At 46.6% G+C, this 23,682-nt stretch overlaps 1 protein-coding gene across 1 annotated transcript in view; it reads left to right on the top strand.

The window, feature by feature from the left end:
• RNF220 (ring finger protein 220) overlaps positions 1–23,682 on the top strand; it is a 232,331-nt gene that overhangs the window by 377 nt on the left and 208,272 nt on the right. The window contains exon 2 of the mRNA XM_074906325.1: positions 6,270–7,010. Within this exon, the coding sequence (XP_074762426.1) occupies positions 6,386–7,010 (625 nt within the window). The 5' untranslated portion in view covers positions 6,270–6,385. The remainder of the gene's footprint in view (positions 1–6,269; positions 7,011–23,682) is intronic.

Genomic DNA, 23,682 nt, shown 5'->3' with positions numbered 1-23,682 from the left:
CCGCACCCTCGGAGCGCCCCGAACTGCTCGGATCCTCCCCCCCGCCGGTGCCTTTCCGGGGGGGACCGGTAGCCACCGGGGGATCAGGTGCCGGGGACCGCCGCGGCAGCCCGGCTGGGGACGGCGCACGGCGAGGGGGGCCCGGCCGGACCCAGAGGCCGGCACAGATCGCTCGCTCCGAAATAGATATTATTTTTTTAACTCTTTTTTTTTTTTTTTTTCCCCCCCCCCCCTTTATTTTTTTGGTGGGGCAAGCCGGGGAGTTATTTCCTCGCTTCCCGCCGCGGCGCCCAGGACCTCGCTCTCTCCACGGTCGCTCTGGGCAGCGACAATTTCAGTTCCCAGCGGCTGCAAAACAAAAACTTTTTTCAAAGGAAATAAGCAGATCCACGCACCCACCCACCCAAGGGCTTTGGTGTTTGGTTGGTTTTGGTTGTTTTTCGTGGTTTCTTTTTTTTCCAAATACACAAACTAAAGCTTTTATTTTGCAATAAAAGTATCTGCAAAAATCCCGCCAGGGTTTCTGTGCGCTCAAGAAACACTGAACAGCCAGTAATTTTATTTACTCCGAAGCTTTCATTTTTGCAGTCGTGCAGTCCCCGTGTGAACTTTAGTTTTAAGCCGTACCAAAAATGCGCGATCCCCGCTTGAAGACCGAATTATTTTTTTTAAAACGCACGTTGTTAAGTCGCCACTTAGCTTAATTTTGGACGAGGCTGAAGTTTGTCCAACATCCTCGCCCCTCCTCGGGTCCTTCATCCCTAAACGATTGCCGCCCTTGCCCCCGACTGCTTTCAGGTAGGAACTAAACGCCTGGATCTCACATGCGGTGTTGTTCTGGTTTTATTATTGCAGATAAAACAAAGGTAGAGAGGCTGTTTAAATTGTCAGCGTTATTCAACGAATGAACTAAAATTACTCCACATGTGAATTGTGTAGCTTAGAAAGCCAGAAGAGGTGAAAGGAATTATCCCTGTTTTCGCTTTAGGTCCTTTAGAAAACTTTCTGGATCATCCAGCGATGCGATCGAGAAATCGCAGGATTTTCTTTCTTTTAACCAACAACCCCAGCTCTAGACCAGGGAAGTCTGTAAATAGGTTGGAAGCATGGAAAATAATTCTTCACCTTCAGATCTAAATACATAAAAAACATCTGGTTCACCACAATGAAATCATTAGGAACTGTCTACTTAAAGAGTTGTATTGAATGCTTATCCTTCCACACAGGAAATGTGTATGGTAAGTGATTGTTGCAATAAATCCAAACAACTCCGGTCATCTTCGCGTCTGATGATCTTTGTGACTTGGGGATAAAGAGGAGGAAGAAGTGGGGGGGAAAAGGCGACTTAACGGGCTGTACGGACCGGACCGGCGGAGCCCCCTCCCGCCGCCTCCCCGGGAGCGGCCAATTCCCGGGAAGGCAGGAGAGGAGCCGCCCCGGCTGCGCCCCGACCGCCGCTTCCCGACGGGACCGTGCGGGGCCGTGCGGGGCCATACCGGGCCGTACCTGGCCGTGCCCGCAGCCCCGGCCCCCCGGGCAGCCAAACACCTGTTTAATTTGCCGGCGGGGAGAGCGGAGTGGCGGGGCTTGGCGGCGTCGGTAGGCTCCAGCCCGGGGCTCGCCCGCTTCTTATTTTATTTTTTTGGGGTTTATTTAACACCCCCCCTCCCGGGCGGGGGAGAAAAAATCGGGAGCGGGAGGGAAAGGGGGCGGCCGGCGGGTGCCAGCCCGGTTGGCTTCCCGCGCCGAGGAGAGCGCTGCCGGAGGGGGCCGGAGCCGGTGCCCGGGACCGGGGGCCGGTTGCCCGGGGCCGGGGCGCGCCCGCTGCCCGGCGGAGCGGGACTTCTCCCGTTCGGATTTTCGTTCGGATTTCGCCAAGCTGGGAGCGGGGCTGGAGGGCGCGGGCCGGGGGCGAAGCGGCCCGCAAAACCCTTGTTAGGTTGTGGGGGTTTTTTCCTTCTTTCCCTCTTTTTTTTTTTTTTTTTTTTTTTTTTCTTTTGCCAAACCCCCGGCGCTTCCTCCCTCCTGCAGCCCTCCGCCGCGGGGAGCACCCTCTCCGCTCGGGGGCTTCCCCCCCCCCCCTCCCCTTTTTTCTTAAAAATATTTTTTTGGAGTGTGTGTGTGGGGGGGAGAAGTTTGCAGCAAAACAAAAGCGAGCGCGCAGTGCGGGGCGAGGGGGCAGAGGCCGGGCTGCCCTGCCCGGCGGAGCCGCCCGGGACCGGGGCCGGGACCGGGGCCGGGACCGGGACCGGGACCGGGACCAGCCGCTCCGGCCGTCCCAGCCGCCGGGTCCTCCGCTCCCCGCTCTCCTATTTTATTTTTTTTTTTCCTTTTCCCTTAAACCGGTTTTCACAGCAGCTGCCCGGGTGTGCGGCTGCAGTTGGCATATTTCACGCGTTGGAAAAAAATTAACTGTTTTTCCTTTGTATCTTAATCCAGTGATGAGAGCTCTCCTTTGTTGGCTTTCGAGCTTGCATTTGTTTTATTTATTATAAGGAAATCCAGTTTGGTTCAAATATATAATCCATTTGAGCACTTAAATCCCCAAACAGCTGGCATTATTTTGTTTTATAATCTTTGGCTTTTCTGCACAGAGCATATTTCTAAATTCCTACTTGACATTTATGGGGAAAAAACTTTTTAATGTAAATGGATATTGTGATTTTTTTTTTTTCTGGGTCTTTCCTAATTTACATGCATCATCAATTTTCCTGGATTTCCTATTGTTTTAATCTTTTTTTTTTTTTTTTCCCCCCCATAGCTTGTTAATTATTTTTTTTTCCCAAGAAAACTTTGTTTCTGGAGGGAGAAAAATGTTAATTTGCCCCATTATTTTAATCTCTAGCATTTGGAAATGGTTGAGAGACCACAAAAATGCAACCTGTTGTAGAAACCAGAGTGGTGTGTTTTATTTATTTTAATCGATAGCAGAGAGGTGATTTAGCCATAGGAACTCTGAGTAACATTTTAGTAAAAGACTTGCAGATCTGGTGGCTGCGTATGGGGTGTGCATGTGCTTGCATATGTGCATGTTTCTTTGCAGGCTGATTAGCAAGTGGGTTTTACGCTTATAACCAGTGGTCACTGCTGCTTTCTCCACTTGCTGGGTGTTTGTGATGTCTGCTAAATCCAGCGCTGTCATGGCTTCTCCTACTTTTATCAGACTTTCCTCTTAACTAATTCAGCACAGTGCTACAACCTTTGTAAGCAGAGGAACCAAAACTGAGCCAGAGATAACTGATTACAACTTATTCCTTGGTGAGAGATTTTTTATTTTTTATTTTTTTTTATGGTTCAGAGCTAAAGGCTGTTGCTTCAATTTGTCTTGGTTGTGGCATGTTTAGCCTTGTTATTAGTAACATACCCGATTACACAGGTAATTTGTGTACACCTTAAGCAGGGTAGCTCTAAAATCCAATAACTATGCATATAGGTAGCCATGAACAAAATAATAATAATAATAAAATAGATTTTATTTTCAGTCTGTCCGCCTAACCTTCATACTTGGTAGACAGTTTGTGTAGCTTCCTAGATTGATCTCCACTCCCCCTCCCTCTACTCCTTGTTTAGTTAATTCAACAAAGACTTTTTGCAATCTGTTTGGAGTTTGTCTGATGCCGTGGAAAAGTAGCTGCTGATTTATTTGGTTGCTTTTCGATTTCTGTCTCTAGCCCGTCTTTTCTCCTCCTTTCAGCGGGGATGTCAGCTGTTATTACTTCCTATTGATCCCTTTGCAAAGTGAGAAGTGAACTAAAATTAATGTCAATTCCACTGCTCGGATCAATAGCTGGAGTTATTTTAATCTGGATTTGCGCGAGGTGCTAAATTAAAAAAAATCAGCATAGAGGCAGAAAAGTAGCAGTTCCTCACTCCACCTGTGCCCACTGCCTTCCCGGCACCCAAATGTTCCCTCCAGCTGATTACCCTGCAATCCATATTTTTTTAATTAAGAAGGTCAGTTAGTTTTCTTATTTTTGGGTTCTGTATTTAAACCTATGACATTTTGACATTGGGAGTGTATTAACGATAGATTTTCATAATGACTGGTCCGCCGCAGTCTAATCTGTCCATGTTGCTGGGGGTGGGGAGGTGCTAGGCAAGAAGGGAGCAAGAGAGAACGAAAAAGGAAGTGGGAGTTGAAAAAAAATTAAATTTGGCTGGCTGAGATATTGTAATGTGTTGATTTATTCCTGGTGTAATGAAGTTTGCAAACGAATAAACGGCCGTAGTGATTCACAGTATCCTACAGGAGTGTCAAGTGTTGCGGCCAGATTACTAATTTATGAAATACATTTAACGTAATGGGATGAAAGCACAAGTAAAAATAGAAAAGGAGACAGAGGTGGTTGCTTGCTTTTCTTTTTTTTTTTTTTTTTTTTTTTCCCTGGAAATCCATGTTTTCCCATGATCACTCAGTTTCACTTCCATGTTAATGATTGTTTATTTCTGGGAACGGTGGCTTATTTGCATGCATCTCTTTAGATATCTAATCGTGTGTGCATATATATATATTTACACAGTTGCATAAGCCCCCAGGAACTCCACATTTGCCAGCGGCTGCAGTTTCCTGACCTCCAGTTTTCGCTCAGCCTCGCGTGAAGCAGCAGGGCGACTGTACCCAGGACTGCAGCGCTGACCAGGATGCCCTTGGCATCCCTTGCTCTCCCTCTCCCCCTCGCTCTCCATGGCAAGAACTTGACAGGAAAGTTATTTAAAATTTGGAAGAGAGCAAATCCGTTAATGCGAGATACATAATCTGGTAATTTAGCAATGATGTCTGTAAGGATGGGTGCCAAATGAGGAAGCAGAGAGATGATGTCCACTCATCTTCACAATTAATAACAGTCAGTGGAGTGGCTGGGTACAGGATGGGAGAGAGGAAATGTTATCACTGAACTGCATTAAAGCCACAGACTGGATTTCATACACTTTGTTAACCTAGGCTCCCTCATTCATGGAGTACAAAAGGCACTCCATTAGGGAGACACTCTTTCACTAAGTTTTATTTGAGATGTTTGACCCTCTGGATTTAAGAGGCACAATTTGTAACAGCTTTTTATTATTATATGATTTTTCTGGCCCTTTGAGCTCCAGCGGCTAGTATATTGTTTCAAAGTTATAGTCCTTGTATTTTAAGCTGGGCTGTGGGGCCTGAATGGCAGGCAGCGGAAGCTTAAAAGAAAAGACACGAGATTGATTGGGGGAGAAAATAACAACACAAAAAGCCAGAGCGAACTGGGGGAGATACAGAAAGGAGCATTTTCCCTTCTTTCACCCTGGGAGGGGGTTGTGGCTGGCTGGGTGGCTGCAGCCAATCTAGGAGGCTCAGCAAGATGCAAGGCAGAAATTTTGTTAACATTTTCCTCTAAATGTTAATGGCACATCCAGGGCAGTTTACAAATCTACTTAAGAGTGAGTGCATTAGGAACTAAAATTACTGATCCATTCTCTCTTGTCCCCGACCCGAAAGGCAGACGCTTGCAGAGATCAGATGGCAGAAGCACCCATTATGATTTTAAATATTGTCAGAGACGCCAGGCATTTTACAGGGGAAGTCTCTTCTCCTTTGGCTAGCAGGGACTGTGTGTGCACGCGTGGGTGTTTGTGTATTACACAAACCCATACTCAAAATTACACGCACCCATACACAGTCACATTCCTACATTCCAACGGTGTGTCTCTCTCTCTATATATACATGATGGTATCAAGTACTGTGTGTGCAAGTTACCTACCTACCCATATCTACTGTGAGAGCAAGAGAAAACACATCTCTGTTATATATGTCTTAGGCATCATGTACAGTATAACCATGTATGCTGGTTTATTTGGGTAACTATGTACAACAGATATTTTTACGTTGGTGCCACACACACACCCCCAAGCAAATAGCGATGTGTGTATGTGTGGGCTTGCTCAAGTTTATTGCAATTATATGTACATGCCCCTTGCCATATAAAATTCCAATTATAATTTGGAGTTGCTATCTTAATTTTAGACCAAACCTTGTTTATTAGCGGGTTATTAAATCTACATGTTATTATGCTTGGTTTCATTCATCTGCACTGAATGATACCCTTTAACCTGGAGGGCCAGAGCTGCTTCCACTAGTGTGTGAAGTTGTCTATTGATTTTCTTGAATGAGAACAGTGGCGGGTCTCTGGCCAGTGGGTTGTAACACATGTGGCCACCCTGCTGCTGGAGAGTCCCAGAGAGATGAACGCAGAAACCTAACCAGTTGTGTTTTCTTTTCTTTTCTGTTTCCTTGCAGCGTTCTGAGGGTGATGATGCTCCAGTAATTTTCCCTGCTCCATTCCCAGGCATCGCTTTGCTTTCCTTCCAGGGAAGGTCATTCTGCTTGTGATCCTGCTGAGGAAAGAAACTCCGATGGACTTACACCGGGCAGCATTCAAGATGGAGAACTCACCCTATCTCCCCAACCCGCTGGCCTCCCCAGCACTGATGGTTCTCGCCTCCACCGCTGAAGCCAGCCGTGATGCTTCCATTCCCTGCCAGCAGCCGAGGCCTTTTGGGGTCCCAGTGTCAGCAGATAAGGACGTGCATATTCCCTTTACCAATGGCTCATATACTTTTGCCTCCATGTACCATCGGCAAGGTGGGGTGCCAGGAGCGTTTGCAAACCGTGACTTTCCTCCATCCTTGCTTCATCTCCATCCCCAGTTTGCACCCCCCAACCTGGACTGCACCCCGATCAGTATGTTGAACCACAGCGGCGTTGGGGCTTTCCGCCCCTTTGCATCTACTGAAGACCGGGAGAGCTACCAGTCAGCCTTTACTCCGGCCAAGCGCCTGAAAAACTGCCATGACACTGACTCGCCCCATCTGCGCTTCTCGGACGCTGATGGGAAGGAGTACGAGTTTGGCACGCAGCTCCCCTCCAGCTCCCCCGGCTCCCTCAAAGTTGATGATACGGGGAAGAAGATCTTTGCTGTTTCTGGCCTCATTTCTGACCGGGAGACCTCATCCAGTCCCGAAGACCGAAGTGACAGATGTAAGTACCTCTGTTGACTTGTTGGTTCTTCTTCAGTTGCGCCTCGTTGAGATACTCAACAGGTGATTGTCCCGCAGTGCTCTGGTTCTTGCTGAAGGCAGAGAAAAACCAGCCTTTCCTGGCTGCCAAGCTCAGCCATGCAGTATTGCCTTGTCTCTTCTAAATAGACATTGACAGATTTCAAGGTGAGGTGCTCTTGAAGGAAACTTGTCTTCCAGCACACAGCTGGAGAGACATTGTTGACCAAGCAGAAAGCTGTCTGTGTCCCAGTGCGAGGCTGTGGATGCTGGTACATATATGTGTGTAAACAGGGATGCAGCTGGCGTGTGTAGCCAGAAACTTTCCCAGAGTTTGCAGCAAATATGTAACCCCTGTTTCTTCAGGTATTTCTGTCTGAGCTTTTCTTCACACACACCATTCTTATAGCAAATGCATCACCTTCAGGATTCGTGCCTCAGGTTAGGACAAAAGTACCTTTTCCTCCGGCTAACTTGAGAATATTTCTGATCACTGAGCTCCCTCTTTGAGACATAAACCTGAATCTGTTCTTACAATTCAATAAGCTGTCGCACTAGATGATTTCTCTGAGTGTTTCTCCTCTCTGGTGCCTGTTGAAAGGTGACGTGCCCTTTCACAGCTCGGTGGTTGGACTGAAGGAAACCAGTCCGCACGCTCATGACTGTAACTCCCTGCTACCCCATCACCTTGTCCCTTGTGGTGTTGCCCACACAGAGAGGCAGAGCTGTCCTCTGGGAAGGGCAGGTTTCCAGTTCTGCTGAGCTGGGATGTGATCCATGATGAGGAGTGGTCTGGGGGCAGCAGAGCGTGGCACTCCAAAGGAGAGTGCTAACTTATGATTAGAGTTTTCCTGTAAACCCAGGCGTGTAGACCAAGGAATGAGTGGTTTGCTTTTCACATGGGCTCCTTTGTTCTGTTGAATTTTCTTCCTAGAAAACAATTTTATTATTGTTGTTTTTATTATTATTACTATTTTTTTTTTCAACAAAAACCTGCTGCACCGCTCCTTCCTCTCCGTTTCAGACGTGATTTTTCTTCTCCCCTTTATGATGCCGAGGAGAGTAATAGAGACATTGTGGCTCTTTCTCCCCTGTCGGCGCTGCTTCCTCAGGCTGTCTCCTTGAATTAGGCACTGTGCTAACTTACCAGCGCTAAAAGGCATCTGCCTAAACCCAGCGTACCTTTTCAATAAAAGTCATCATAAAATCAACCTGCCTTGTAAATCCATCGCTCTTTGGTTTTGAAATATGCTGCAAGTGTGTCTTTTATGTCGGTGTTTGCGAGGGTAGGACGATTCCCACTGAAGTCAGAAGCTGTGTATTCCGTGCACTACAAATGTGATTTTTTTATCTATCTCCCCTCTTTCCTTCTGATCCACCCTTGAGCATGCTACTTCTTGTGCCATAAGATCCCATCATTGTTCAGCATCTCCTCTCCCTTCTTTTAGGTCTGTAGGGGAAGCGGCTGTAGGTGGGATGTGTATGTGTGTAAGCTGGTAATATAATTATCCTGGGGGGGAGGCAGGTGAGATGACAAGGTTTAGAGACATCTTTGTCAATGCTCTTTCCCTTATCAATATAATGTGGCCGTGGAAATGAAGCTTGCTCGAAAGAATACTCCGGGAGATAGCAGCGGAGGAGCGGGTCCGCAGATAAATGAATTTAGAGCGCATCAGCTGCTATGGATCTTGCTAGCAAAATCCTGTCAGATACCCCATTTAAAGAAGCAAATCTGTTAAATGAATTAGACCACATGGAGCACAGCTGCGGACAGACAGACGCTTCCATATCCACCGCCGTGCCTTGCCTTTGCCAACAGCGTGTGCCGAACGTGGGTCCTCTCCTTCCTGGGTGCAGACGGGGCTTTGCACAGGCGTGTGCAAGAGGCAGGCACAGTGACACCTGGCTGGCTCCACGCGCTGCTGCCAGCGCTGCAGCAGGGGACGTGCCAGCGAAAGGAAGCAGAATAAAAACTTTGTAGCCAGCTTGGAAAACTTGGGCAGAAGTGGAAGGTGTTTTGCTTTGTTGTTTTTCTTACCTGTATTGTTAAATTTCTTTAAGATGCTTTGCTGCGTGGTAGAGCCAAGCAAATGCAACATCCCTGATACTTCATTGACATTAAAATTCTTCTGTAACTACCAGGACAGCGTACACTAAATATGTCTGTTGGCTCTGTATCATATTCCCATCACATATAGATACTGCACCATGGAAACTTCGCTCCATTAACACAGCGAGTTTATTTGGTGTGTGCATACGCACGTATGGGTGTGTTTGCTGGAGGCTGAGAGAGTGAACAGCGGAGCCTTTTAGAGGATCCTAATGATCTTTGATGTTGACCATTAGGAAAGAAAAACTTCCGCAGTGAGGAATTCGAGAGATCACAGTTTGCAGATATAATCATGATCCTGTTTTGCATTGACTTTTGCATATATATATTTGAAGTATTTATATAAATGTATACTTGGGGGGGGGGTGGTTGTCTCTTATTATTGGCCCCTAAGAAGTTTTGTGGATTCTTTGTGTAATTGTTATACATAACCCTTGGTAAAAATTGCCTACTTGTGCTCCTGATGGAGAATCTGTTGCAGGTAGGTGGCTGTAGATTCTAGGCAAAAATGTATTAAGGATTTTTTCTACAACAGTGAGCAAAAATTGTAACATTTTCCTGGATCAGCAAGACCTTTACATGTCTAACGGATGCTTTTCAGATTTGCAGAGCTCAATCCTTTAGTTGTATTTTTCAGATTCCTGAAAGGGTTTGTGTTGCATGGATGGTGAATTACTACGATTGCACTGCATATACTTCTGTACCACTGCACAAGAACCTTTTTTGAATAGCTCATTAAAATGTTTGTTTTATCCCATAGTTTAAATGGTGATTTTCTAAGAAACTCTTTTTTTTTTTTTTTTAAATCCCCTTTAAAAAAAAAAGGGGGAATTCAATGCACTGAGTTTTAATTTTTCTGAAAAATAGGTTTACGCTTGAGTTACTTTGCAGCAAAACGAGAATCCAAAGTCAGTCATTTTCATCTCAAGGAGTGTGTTCGGAATTTGCTCTATTTAGTCCTCTGCATCATGGGAGCAGTCTCATCCTCTTTTTTCACCAGTGTAGGAAATTCATAGAATTCAGTAGAATTATTTGGGATATGTGCTGATGTAACCCAGATTAGCACCTGGCCCTGTAAGATACATATTTGTGCAGTAGAGATTGCTCAGTCTTTCTGGTGAACCTTTCCTTACTTTTAAAGTAGGGTGTTGCTTGCCAGTGATGCCCATGCTCATGCATCCCATGAAGGGACATCATCTCCTCTGGGGTGCATCTGGGTGGGATTGTGCTCCCTGTTACTCAGTAAATTGGTCTGAGATGTTTGCGTTTGGTTATCTCTTGCTGTAAAATGCAGGTACTCAGAACATCCGGAGAGATGTAGTGTACAGGGAGCACGTAGAAAAGTGAAACCTTTCCAGGGAGAAGCAGATGTAATGTGTATGGGATGGGCCTGTTCTCTTAGGCACTTACTGAGAAAAATAATGCCATTTGTTAAGAGTTTAGGGGCTTCTTGTAAAGCATGTGTTAAAGACACTGAGAGACATATTTTACGGGTTTCCTTTAATAAGCGTACAATAGTTGAGATTCCTAGAAGGAGTGGAAATAAATGGCATGTTCCTTTCTGCAAAAGAGATCTATAACCCTGTTTTAAAATAGAAAAAAAAGAATAAGATCCCTGGTTTTATCTTTTGTTTCTAATAAAATCTGTCAGTGGCCTTCTGTACCAGTCACCATGGCATCACTTTCCCACAAAGTGACAGGTGGAGGTCCATGCCAAAGATGGGATCTCTTGGCAAAGAGCTGGACCTTGCCAGCCTCCCTGGGACCACAGGAAACAGTTTCCTGTTGCTGCTTGGTCTTCATCATGTGTTGTCTGTGACTTCTTGTGGAGCACAGCCTGATGTGTCAAGGTGACCTTCTGCATTCTGGCCACCGGCTCTCCTAGCCTCAGTTTCCTGGCTACTCCTGGTGGCTCTCGCCCAGCTCCTGGTGCATCCTGGAGATGAGTGATTGAGTTGGTGAGCACACTGCAATCCTTACTCATCTCTTGGGACTGGTGGGTAGAGAGGGGGTGGTTTTATTAAAATTATTTTAATTTTTTTTTTTTAATAATTTAACCTTGGTTATCTGGACATGGTCAGTTTGTCCTGCAACCAGTTCCTCCCCTGCAAGAGAGGTTGTGAACCATGTTAGTGAGCTCTTTGTTCTACTTTAGGGTTTTAAAGAACATGTCTAGCATGGAGTTAGTTTTCCTTTTGAAACAACTGGTTCCTTATTGATCAAATGTATCAAACTGTGCTTCAGGTGATGAACATCATGGCTATGATGACTGCAGCTTGAATTCCTCAATAACGTAGTGCTCTGGCAATCAGACCGAGGACTGTCTTTACAGTCACCTACTCGTTCAGACATGTGTGTGTTGGGCTTTGTGTTTACAGGCTGGGACCTACATAGAGAGCTGTGTGTTACGTATGTATGTGTGCTAGGGGGAAGAAAGTTTGTCTTCTTATATTCTGTGGCAGAACAATGGGTTGGAGGGGGAATGCACCCATGCACACATCCATTGCTCACAACTCTTCCTGCTGGGATGCACCACTTCCAAGGCCAGTAAAACTTGGGGTCTAATGTGAAGTGATGCGTTGTTGCTAATAATAATCATCTGTGACCATGAGAAATTGCAAGCTTAACAATGCTTATGAAAGAATGAAATAAATCGAGTGGAACGTTTGCTTTCTGTTGTGCAGTGCCCTGCATGATGTAGGAGGAGTGAAGGATCAACAGTGGATTTTACAAAGGGGTGGGCAGGCAGATGAACAGTAGCAGAGATGAGGGCCATGCATCCATCCCTGTAACACCACTGAAAATAAGCCACCCTTGTGGAGCTAGGGACGCTGCATGGAGGGAGATCTTGGAGTATGCAGCAATTGCCTCCTTTTTCTGCTTTTCTGGCAACAACCTGCCTGCTCCCTCTGCAAACTGTTGCCGAGACTCCTTTCCATGCTGTTCGGCTTAATTGTCTTGTCGGGATAAAGAAATGTTTGAACAGTTAAAGTGGGGAAGGACTGGATGGGAGCAGCCCCTGCCGGCTGCGGGGCCATCTGGCCTGCCTTGGATCTGCCGGTCTCCAGTTTATATTTCTCTTTCTGTTATTTGGGGCTATCTGGCGCACTCGGAATACCTAATCACCATGGTGAGAGGAGGGACAGGGCTTCGGCAGCCCCCTCCGGCCTCCCCTTCCCATCAATTGTCATGCAGAGCCCGGCCGGGCGGCTGTTCTGCTCACAGCCCTCATTTGCTGTCCTCGCCCGGCTCTCGGCAGAAGGATGGCTTTTAATTGATCGTTTGAGGGGGAGGGCTGGGGCTGTTTTCTCCTCCAAAATGTTTCCCTGCACAGCCGCTGCCATCCGGCCAGCTTTCGTGTCATCTCAGTCATGCCAGCGATGCCTCGTCCCCTTTTTCTTCTTTTTTGGACTCCCCAGGAGTTGGTGCCAGGGCTCGTAACCACCATCCTTGGAGTGCCGAGCAACACCTAAATGTCATATTTATCCATCTCCTGCTGGAGAGATGGGCATGGATGCAGCAAATATTTATCACTCCTCTTTTGCCCCATGTGTCTGAATGCTGGCGTGAGGGTATTTGTTACACAATTTTGGGGCAAACTCCCCATCTTGCTTGGTATTCCCTATCAAAACCATGGCCCCCACATGACTGGCCAAACCTTGCTTTTTGAGGATTTAATCACATTAAATCTTCAGCCCCATCGATTCGGCTTGATTGCTGTCACAAAATTGTAGCAGGAGAAGTGAAGGCAGACTTGGTGGCTGCCGTGCTGCGTTGGGGATCGGGAATTCTGACCTTGGGCAAGGATCGGAGTCACAATTTCCCGATCCCTAATGGGGGAATGGCGATACCTCCCTTACAGCAGCGTGTGTCGCTTTGATATCTTCTGACAGAAGACACTAGTCAAGGGCAAAGTATTAGTATTATTAATATAGTACAGTTAGTAGAATATTATGAACTATTATAAATCATTACTGCTAAACTACAGTTATTAAAGGAAATGACCAAAGTGCACTTTGCGAGCCAGGATCTCTGACAGTTAAAACATTGTTTTATTATTTTACTTGCTAACTTGCAAAAATCAGGAGTTAGCAACAGTTTCCTGGTTGATCGGTGGCAATTGCGTAAGGAATTGGGAGAATCGGGCAGGAACAGGCATACATTTCAGGAGGGAGAAAATAAGCATTAGTGCCTCTGTGATTTTTTTTTCATCTCTTTCTTTTATAATTTGAAGGTGTCAAAGGAAAGAGACATACCTGGGTGTGGGCCTAATCCTGCTCTGTATGAGTGAAAGTTCAAAGCAATGAGGTCTTAGAGTTTCTGGAATTTCCCCATGAAAAAAAAAAAAAAAGTGAAGTTGTTTGTGAATTGTTGCTGGTTGTTATTTGTTTGATATCATTTAGACAAGTCCCATTAAATGCTAGAAGCAGATTCATTTTTCCCCCTTTGTTTGCTTTCCAAGGAGCAGAAAACAGACATAATTATATTTTACGTGAGACTGTAAGATTTCCTCTCATCTCTCTTTTCTGGCTAATATCTGCAGCTATAAAATAAATTCCATTTGTACATACATGGTGTTAGACGGAGGTAAATAACTGTCATCTAAAATCTGTCTAACCTTAATCTGCATCAGGAGCACTATAGAGAACTGTACCCATTTGTATAATATTAAGCTTTATTTTTACTATGGATTTCTAATGCAAATTCATAGTGGGGGCAAAGTTGTTTTCTTTTAATACTATATTCCAAGAAAAGCAGCCATTGAAAGCAAATTGTGATGATTTTTATCCCACGGTTCATGTCACTGGTGGTCTTTGATCCTGTCAGTTTGTTCGATAGCCTATGAATTTTTCACCTCTTTTGAGGATGGAGTAGCAGATTTGAGGACTTCTGAGGACATTTTTCAGCTATGCAAGGCAATTGAAATTCTTCAGGAATAATGGATTTCGATTTGGAAAAATTAAAGTGGGATCAGATTCCTACACGGCGTCCCCTGAAAAAGGGCATGCATTTTTTTTTTTTGTAGGTCTACACAACCTCGCTGTTTGCCTGCTTAGCTCTGCTGGCCTGAGCAATCCCTGTGTATATATATGATCTTGCAGGTTACAGACATTTGGGGCAAATTCATCGCCCTGAATTCAGTTTTCTTTACACCTCAGTGCTGAAGTATTTTACTGGGTATTCGGTGTTTGTTGGCCAGATTGGCAGTCCTTCTCTGGGACCTAGTCCTCAAGACAATGAAAGCTCTGGCTGAAGAAGTACTGTGGGGTTTGGTGCTATCTGCGTCTGTCCTCTTTGTCTTTTTAAGATATGGATGGTGGTTGTGATAAGCTGGGTGTTCTTCTCCAGCCGTCACTTTCTCCTCTCCTTCAACCATTTGCTGCATCTTGAATTGCAGGCAGTACCCTGAGCAACAGAAGAGGGGGAAAAGCAAAACTGGGAAGGAGCAAGGCAAAGAGAGATTTATTGTTTTACATGCAGATAATGTGGGGAGGGAGTCCTGGTGACAGCGAAACTTCTCGTTGAGTTCAGGTGTGGGAACTTCCATCGTATTTTTCCTCACTTGGGACATTGTTTCTAGTCAGTGTTGTTTTAAAACCTTCCTTTTTTGGTAATTTGAAGCTGAGATCTGCTTTCTCACTGAATTGCAGAGCAAGAACATGTTTTGTACTTTTTCGTGTGAGTACCAGGCTGTTCTGCAGTGGAAAAAGGAAGGCACTAAGTGTCTCTGGATACCCCTAAAAGGAAGAGCTGGAAACGGCGTCCTTGCTTTCCCCCAGCAGCACCAATTCGTAGTAACTGGCTCTTGCCAGAGTAACAACGTCAAGTTTTTAATTTGGAAAGACCCAAGAGCTTTCATGCGTGAGGTTTTTGCTAGTACAATCCTGCAGCCTTGCTGAGATGCTGCAGCCCCGAGTGGGGTGAGACCGGCAGGATGCATCCAGCTGCAAATGCTGGGCTCGCTGGCATGGCTGGTTTCTCAAATGCAGGCTTGTTCCTTGGAAGGGAGGTGGAGCGCTTTGTGGATCCTGTGTGAAAACTAAAACAGAAAGCGCTGGGGCGTCAGTCAGCGGTGAGTAGCATGCTGCTGGGTAAAGGCTTCCCGTGACAGTCTCACGAAATGCAATAGGGTTTGTAAACAGCGCAAAAAGTAAAACACAGGGGACTGCCCTGAAGTATCCATTTCTTTTTATTGGGATTTTTGGTACTTTGATTCAAATTAAGATCTTTTTAATTAAAAAGGACTCAACCTTTTCATCTGATTTTTATATTGTTTCCCTGCACTTTAGGAAACAACTTGCAAAGCCATTTAGTATGTGAAACTGTCTGTCCTGTAACATCCCTCGCTATAAGGAGACATAGAATAATAATGCCTCATCTCAGAGAGCCTGCTTTGGCAGTTGTGTTGCTGGGAAAACGCCTTGTACCAGATTACAGCTCTGCCTTCTCCTTCAACCTCGCTTCCAATGTTGAAGATTTCTGTCAGAGTTTTCTGTCCCAGTCCTGTCTGGGAGGACACTCCACAGAATTCCCTACTGGGGCCCTCAGCCCAAGCCCCCGTGCTGTGCCAGAGGTGATGGGAGGGTGTTTGTGAGCGAGTCGGGAGGAGGGCTCATGGGGACCAACAGCCTCCTGGGCGCTGCACCTCGGGCTGGGTAAGTGAAAATCTTATCAGGGTGGCCGCGGCAGAGCCACCCCACACCCAGGCCAACCTTTGGCCCATGCAAGCTAGAGGGAACCTTGTCTCCTTGTTGCTGTTTGCAGTGTGGAGGATCCTAATGGGTGGGAAGTGCCGTCTTGGGCATTGAGTATCAGGGCAGGTCAGAGGGGTTCAGGACAAATGCTGCAGCACCATCAAGGGGGCTGCAGAAGCTCACTTTCTTCTCTTGCTTATTCTCCTCCTTGCAAACCAGTCTCAATTCCCATTGCCAGTACTATAGGTCGGAGGTGAGCCTCCAGCAAAGTTCTTAGCCAGGGTGACAGCTTTTCCCTCCTGAGCACTTGTCTTCAGCCTCCGTGAGGAAGCAGTTTAACCACTGACCTTTTTTTTTGCTGGGGAGATGAAGGAGCAATCAGTGACCTGGGTAACCCTGCGCAGAGCACGAGCAGAGGAACTTAATGGTCACAATCAAAAAGTTGCCAGCCTGAGTGGACTCATACATCAGGAGGTGCCCCTTAGACAGGAGAAGGGAAGAATGAGCAGCTAAACTCTTATAACTCTGCTTCTTCACCCTCAGTTTTGCACTTTACTCAGTGCACAGCCCTGTACAGGACTGCTGGTGTTGCTCCTGTGGTCTCTGCTCCTGGGCCTGGTTGCCCCTATCTGTGCTGTTCATCCCTTTCTGCATATTTGGGTTCACATGCAGAAATGTTGCTCTTCAAGAGTTGTTCTGGTTACAGAAGAGGCATGGTGATCGGTAGCCTGCCTTCACTCAAGGTTTGGGGCTAACATGTTTAGGGAAGCTGTGTTGAAGGCGCCTGGAGATTTGGTAGTGGGGGAAGCAGGGAGTCTGCAAACCAGAAATTTAATGTCAGCAAGAGGTCTTTGAGAGAGTGTGAAGTAGAAAAGTGCTGCAAGTTATTTCTGTCTTAATTTGGCCAACGTGTTGTGTCCAGTCCCATGTTGGGTCCAGGACTGAAATAAGTATGATGGTATTTGGATCAGGACTGGGATATACTGGAAAAACTAAGCTGTGAAAGTTTGCAGATCTCCGTCTCCATTAGCCAGAAGTAATGTTCCCACCATCTCATTATTTTCCCCTCTTAAAATGAAAACAACACGTTAACTGTGGAAACAGGGGAGGATTGTGTTAGAGCAAGACAGAGCTGGGCAAAGAGAACTTGAATTGGCCTCACTTGCGTGTAACCTAGATGTTGTGGGTGTTGTAGCCTGGGGAAGCTGTGTATGGTGTGGTCCGGATCAGGCCCCAGGTTTATGGCACATCTCAAGGAAAAAGAGGCCTTAAACTGAAAAAAATGCTTCACCTTTAGTCATCTCTTCAGGAACACTGTAAGGACCCAAGTCTGCCCTTGAGTATGTGCATCTCCCACCCAGGCACCCACGCCAGGGAGCAGGCAGGCCCTGGCAAAGGCTGGGGAAGGTTACAATGTCAATGAGAAACATCTGGGTCTGTGTTCTCCCAGATGTTGCCAGTTGTGTCTGGGTTGTTAGCTGCACCTGGGCAAAGAAGAAAAGGAAACCCCCGGGAGGTGTGATGGATTTTGCAGACCCTGGGAGGAGAAAGTAGTTAGACACCACTTGCTGATAGTCTCTCTGCTATGTACTCAGGTGGCTCACTGACTTCGGGTGATCCAGGACCCACTTTTTTTCACAGCTAAGGAAATGTGTCATCAACTTGTCACATACCAATTATTTTACTTTTGTTGCACATTTCTAGCTTGGCTAGTGTGGGGGTATTGAAGATGAAGGGCACATTTATTGGCAGAGCTGAGCGTGCCTTCTCCTCACAGCCATGCAGAGCAGGAAGAGGGAAGGGCTGCCTGGGCAAAGCCCTGAGCGTGGGTTGTGCTTGTGCTGTGGACTCTATTGACCTTGGACAAGCAGCGTAATTTCTCATCGCTCGTCTTTAAAACAGGGTTTATGATATACTTGCAGCACAGCTGTACGCTGAGGGTGGTTGTGTTCATGTTTCAGAGGTGCTCAGGTCCTAAGGGCAGTGGTTATAACCATGGTACCTGGATGGTTACACCAGGATTGAAAAGGCTGGGGGGGGTGGGGGGGTGGGGGGTGTAGGGATGGAAGCTTTTTTAATAAACATTATCATTGGAATTTTATTCTGAAGAAACAGTCACCAGATAGGTTTTTTTTGATGAAACTTGGATGAACAGTTAAAAGCAGTGGCTAGGAATGGTAGAGAAAGAACCAGAGGGAAAAATTTGGAGTAAGGTAGATAAAAGTGAGAGATAAAAGAAATAATGCAGGGAAGGATGAGTAATCGACATTCTTGGAGTCGAAGCGCAGGCTCTGGCTTCCTTCCTGAGCAGTAAAATAAAATAAAAAAAAAAAGTCTTTAGAACAACAAAACTCTGGACGCGCTGGTTTCCTTCCTGACAGGCCCAGCCTCGTGGTGTTTCGATGAGTCCTCATTGGCAACCAGGGCTGATCTAAAGGCCAAAGGCAGAAAGATTGGGGGGAAGGGAGAGGGATTTAACTCTTTGAGCTCTGATGGAAAACGAGAGATCTGCTCTGTGTGGGTTCCTTTTGCCATCGCTAGAGCACGAACAGTGGCTCAGAGGTCTGAGAGGTGATCGGTACATCTGTCCAGGTGTTTGGTCATAGTCGGATGTTATAAAACAAAAGTATGTTTAATCCTAGTGGATAAAATTCCTTGGACTGTGCATGGGACAGCATGAAACAACAGCACCAATAAGCTACGGGAGTGGACTGGCAACTTGTAGCAGAAAACCTTGACACGCTGCTGTTGCTGTCTCAGGGATGCTCGTTTTACTCATAGCATCCAGTTTATAGCCAAGTGCGATTCCAGTGTCTTTCATTAGCACACTTCCCAGCTGGAAAGGAGCTGCTGGGTGCACGACAGCCTGTCGTGCCCCAGGAGGCTCTGGGCAGCTTGCAAGGAGCCAGGAGCACGGGAAGGGAGGCTGTGTGTGTGCTAGACAGGTTGAATGGCTTGGGCAAAGCTTGTTTTGCAACCAACTCTCTGAGGCTCGCCGCTCTCCACAGGGTTCCCCTCTCTGAAAGGTCGAAGCTACTTCTTAATTCTCAGCAGCTGACAAAATATTTATTTTCAGGTACTTAAAATATTATAATTTGAAGTGGAGTTCAGGGCCCTGGCTGGAGCTGAGCTTTTGTACTAACAGCTTCAGTGAAATGCCTTTTTCCTCCTACAACTTGCCAACAAATGCTTGGAAAATAATTGTGGGACAGTCATCCCTTTAGTGAGCAGATCAAGAAGATTTGAGACTTGCCAGAGACTTTCAAAGGACAGGCCAAAGGTTCAAGTTGTTGCCAGTTCTATTTGTCTTAGCCTTTATACTTACTTTTGTGTCATTAATTTCATCAAATGTCTGAGGGTAAAAGGCACACAGCGGGCTGCTACTTTTGCTGAGCACTCTGGGTGTACTTGGACACCTCTTGGGAAATAAGCCCACCTTTTTGTCTAGGGAGAGAAATTAATCCCATTGCAGCTGTAGCAGAAAGGGGCTTACCCACTAACAGCTCGTGATAACCTGACATGGAGACGGCTGCCCTGGGGGAGCCCTATCCATGAGCTACTGGTATCCTTTCTGCAGCCCTTTTAAAGTGGGTTTTGCAGGGAGATGTACATATGAATGATGCTCTCTCGGTGGTACCTACAGGGCCTATAGAGACCCACAGAAATAAGGTGCCACGCTTGGATTTTGTGGAAGTTACTGAAATGAGGGTTCAGCAAAGAGAAGTGAGCAGAGGCCTGGCTCAGGGGAGCCCAGCACCCCAGGTCCTGTTCCTGGCCCTGCTGTTGGGTTCTCAGAATAATCATTATGTTTCTGCCGATGCTGGCAGGTTGTTCTGTTGATTTTGGTAGGCAGGGCATCTCTGTCGAGCTCTTTGCAAGGGCTGCCCTTGCTAGAGTAACAAGTCTGTTGGCACTGTCTTCTCCTGGGGGCCATGCAGAAAAAAAAGCAGGGAGGAGACTGTTTTCTCAGCAGAATCCCTGCAGGCAGAGCTTCCCTGCCCTTATCTTGTGCCGCAAACCTCTTTTCTTGGTGCTCCCATAGCTGCCTGCATCCTGACAGCTGCTTTCCTACCCTTTCTGCCCCAGTGCAGCCAGCCAAGCACGTTAATTTTTCGGCAGAAGTGTTGTAATAATTAGGCAGCTCGTCGGAGGGTTTAGCAGTACTTAACCAGATGTGAAAAGACTCGTCCCATGGTCCCCGCTCTCTCGCTGGGCTCCAGCCAGCTGCCTTTTCCCGCCTGCTCAGGTTGTCTAGGAAGGGCTGTAGGAGATCTCCCTGCTGCCCTGGCTCCTCTTGCCTCTCTTCTTATGCTAAACACTCATTTGTAAAGGAGAAGGAGGGAGGGTGGAAATCCTTGGGCTGTTTGGGAGAAGAGCAGCAAAGAATTAAAAGCAGACACCTGCAGCGCTCAGGCTTGAGACCTCCATTAACTCTTCCCAGGGCAGCATCCCCCTGGCTTGAGGCACATCTTTTAGTGCCTGGCAGGGCTGCATGGTGGGGTGCAAGGGCTGGAGCAGGGATTGGTGCTATCCAGGGCTCTTGATGGCTCCTTGTTATATATAATCTCCATCAAGTTTTATATATAAAAATAAGTTTTTTTATATATCTATAAATATAATATATAAATAGAAATATATATAAAAATAAAATCTTCATCTCCCCTGCCTCAGTTTCCCTCTCTGTGGGAATGTTGCTCTTTCCCTGTCCACTGTGCTCTATAAGCATTTATACACAAGGCAGTATTATTATCACTAACATGGTTATAAAACGAGGCTGTAGTAAACTGTATTGTCTGCCTAATCCATATTAATGGGAAAAACTGTAGGAGACAGGATATTGGCCTGGATGGCCCTTGGACTGAGTCCTTCTGACAATTCTTACATTTCTATGGTAAAGTTTTATAAATACACACTGGCACCATATATTATGCTTAAAAAAATCTATATACAACCTATAGGTTTATGGTTATAGAGAGAAAAGACATATTAAATCAGCAAGACCAAGGGAGCAGACAAGCTATAAAAATGATACTGTATTATGCTAGAACTTATTGAAAATCCCAACGCATCTTTTTGTGTGTAAATGGTAAATTCTTTTCTATGTTCTGAATTTGTTTCTTAATGTGTGTCACGTACAAGAATAGTAGCATGGACACAGTTGCAAATACGGTATGTGTTTTATTGTGAGTATTATACTGCATAGCAGAGTAAGGGTGTTGAATATTGCAGTCAGTTATATACAGCTGTAAATGGGAGCTACCTGCTGTTCTGTATACAGCAAGCTGCATATTTATTAGTAAATACCAGTCTAGGTAAAATAAAAATAAAACAAGAAGTTGTATTAAAGACTTCAAGGTTTAAAACTAGTTTGCACAAAGCTCCTGGGATCCCACTGCAGGGAATGGTCCTGCATTTTCTGGCATTAAGTCTTTTCCATCAGATTTTTCTAGTTCTGTGAATTTGAAAGCCTCTGCTGAACTCCCCTGCTCATCAGTTTGTGGAATAATTCATAAGTGTTTCAAATCAGGGTAAAGATTGGGTTTGGGGCTGGAGAAATTGCGAGTTGGCTCCTTCCCTGGTGTAGCTCCAGCTGAACATATCAGAGTAGCTCTGATGGGTGAAATAACCGGGAACCTGTGGTTATGTTCACATGTGAGGGCATGTGCATCACACACATGTGTGCATCACACATACAAGTACATGTAACACACATCATCGTGGGTGGTCGATGCCTGCACCAGGCAGGCTGGGTTGCAAGTGGAAAGCAAACCCCATGTCTTTTGGGGTACCTGCAGGCTTTCTGACTGACAGACGCTTCTCTGGAGATAAAGGCATCAAGGCAGAGCGTGGACTCCAAAACGAGCAATGGCTTCTGAAATACCCTCGTGTTCAACCTAGAGGGAGCTCTCTTACATAAAGAATGAGACTACTGGCACACTGACTGAACAGCTTTTACTGTGCGTATCTTCAGCAAAGTTGTCTCCTACATCCTCAGCTTGTGCTTCTGGGTACCACATTTCCCTGGGCGGATGTACAGAGGCTTGAAGAAGTCCTGTGGGTAACTTCTGCACTCTCAGCTGTGCAGGGGCCTGGGTGGGAGACTTGCTCTGTCTCCAGAGGTTGCTTCTTGTGGAAGTTAATGGAGATTTCTTCTGGTGATAGCGTTTCTTCTGTTTTTTCTGCTTCCGGTAGCACCACCACACCTCACAGATGGTCATGGCTGTTGGGGTGCCAGGCACCTGCTCCCTTCTCTGCCATGAGGAGGAAGGTATTTTGTTGGCTGCTGAGGGTGTTGTTAGCAGGCTGGTTCACTAAGGAGATATTTATGTGCTGGTCTGGGGTGGCTCAGTTATTCCCTTTGGGTCTCTCCTTCTAAATGGCTTCATATCCCTTTGTCCTCCTCAGCATAGGTCCAGCTGTCTGAATACAAAGCCATGATATTTTGGGGTTAGATGAAATGGTATTTCCTTTCCTGGAAGCTTGATGGTGCTGGAGGTGGGAGGTGACACAGATGGATGATGCAAGGGTGCTTCCTCAGTGCACAGACCAGTCCAGCTCTGACCTGGTATGGGTCCTTCAAATGCCACGGGTCCTGCTCCTGGCCGTTGTGGGAGTTCACATCTGGGGCTGGAGGAGAGTCCAGTTCCCTGGGACTCCAGGGCAGCCTGTCTCTGGACACCACAACACATCAGTGAGAGGTATGAATGAGCTGTCAGGGAGTTTGTAGCCTTGTATACCTACCACAGCAAGGCAGAGGGCATGTGGCTCTCCAGAAGCGGTGATCATAACTCTGTACCTCCAGGCTACCCACTGATTTAACGGAGTGAAAGACAAACTTGCTGAAGTACTGAAACAGAGGTCTAAGAGAGCTGACTGTGCCCGAGACATCATTTAAAAAGAGGACTGAAGAAAAGCAGGATGGTGAAATACTTTCGAGGGTCCAGAAAGTTCCTATCTAGGAATGGTGGGCCCAAAGGGACAGCTTGATCGTGCTGGGTCCAAGTTGGAGGGATCCAGAGTGGTGATGCTGCCTTCTTCCTCCATCCCATCCCCTGGCAGTCCAGGTCCCCATGGTGGCTGTGTTTGCCCTGGCAAGTGGCAGGAGGATGGCACTCTCACTTCTGGGAGTTGGTGGTGTCTTTGTTGGGTAGCCTCTCTCCCTAGGGCAACCACCCTGCCACTGGCACTGTGCCAGTCCCAGGTGAAAAAAGAACGACCCCAAACAGCAGAAAGGGGAGTTTTGTCCATCCCGGCCACTCCTGCATGGAGCATGGCTGAGAAAAGTTGGGAGCTGATATCCATCCTGCCAGCCAGAGCAGGCTTTCTCAGTCGCAGCCCAATCTCTTCTTGGGGCCTTCCTATGACACTTGGCACAGTCTGTCTGTCTGTCTGCCTTCCCATTCTAACTTCTGAGAGGCTTAACAGTCCAGGGGATGGAGGGGGTTCCTCTCTTTTTTATAATCCCTGTCTTAAGGAGTTTCTTTTATTAAGCTGGTCATGGAGCTGCAGTGGAGAAGGCGAGCAGGGGTCCTTTCCCCTCCAGCACGCTGCTTGCTGAGAGCCATGGTGTCGTTAGTGCCTTGGCTCTTCACACGGGCATCCCTGGGAATGTGGGAGAGATGCCATGTAGTGGTGTCACTGGCACTGATGGCCCCCAGCCACTGGTCCTAAGGGCAAGGGCTGGATGTTGCTTAATTAGCTTTTTGTCTCACTTGTGCCCTCACTGACCTACTCTGCCCTTCCCCAGCTCTGTGGACCTACTGACTAACAGCTTGAAAGGAGGATGAGGCAGCCTAGGTGCAGAAAACAGAAAGGCCAGAGTTTCAGCAGGAGGAGGCAGAGAGATGCTG

This window comes from Athene noctua, chromosome 5 (assembly GCF_965140245.1).
Source record: "Athene noctua chromosome 5, bAthNoc1.hap1.1, whole genome shotgun sequence".
Taxonomy (NCBI): Eukaryota; Metazoa; Chordata; class Aves; order Strigiformes; family Strigidae; genus Athene; species Athene noctua.
Note: the sequence above shows the minus strand (reverse complement) of the source record. Positions and strands in the feature narration are given on the sequence as shown.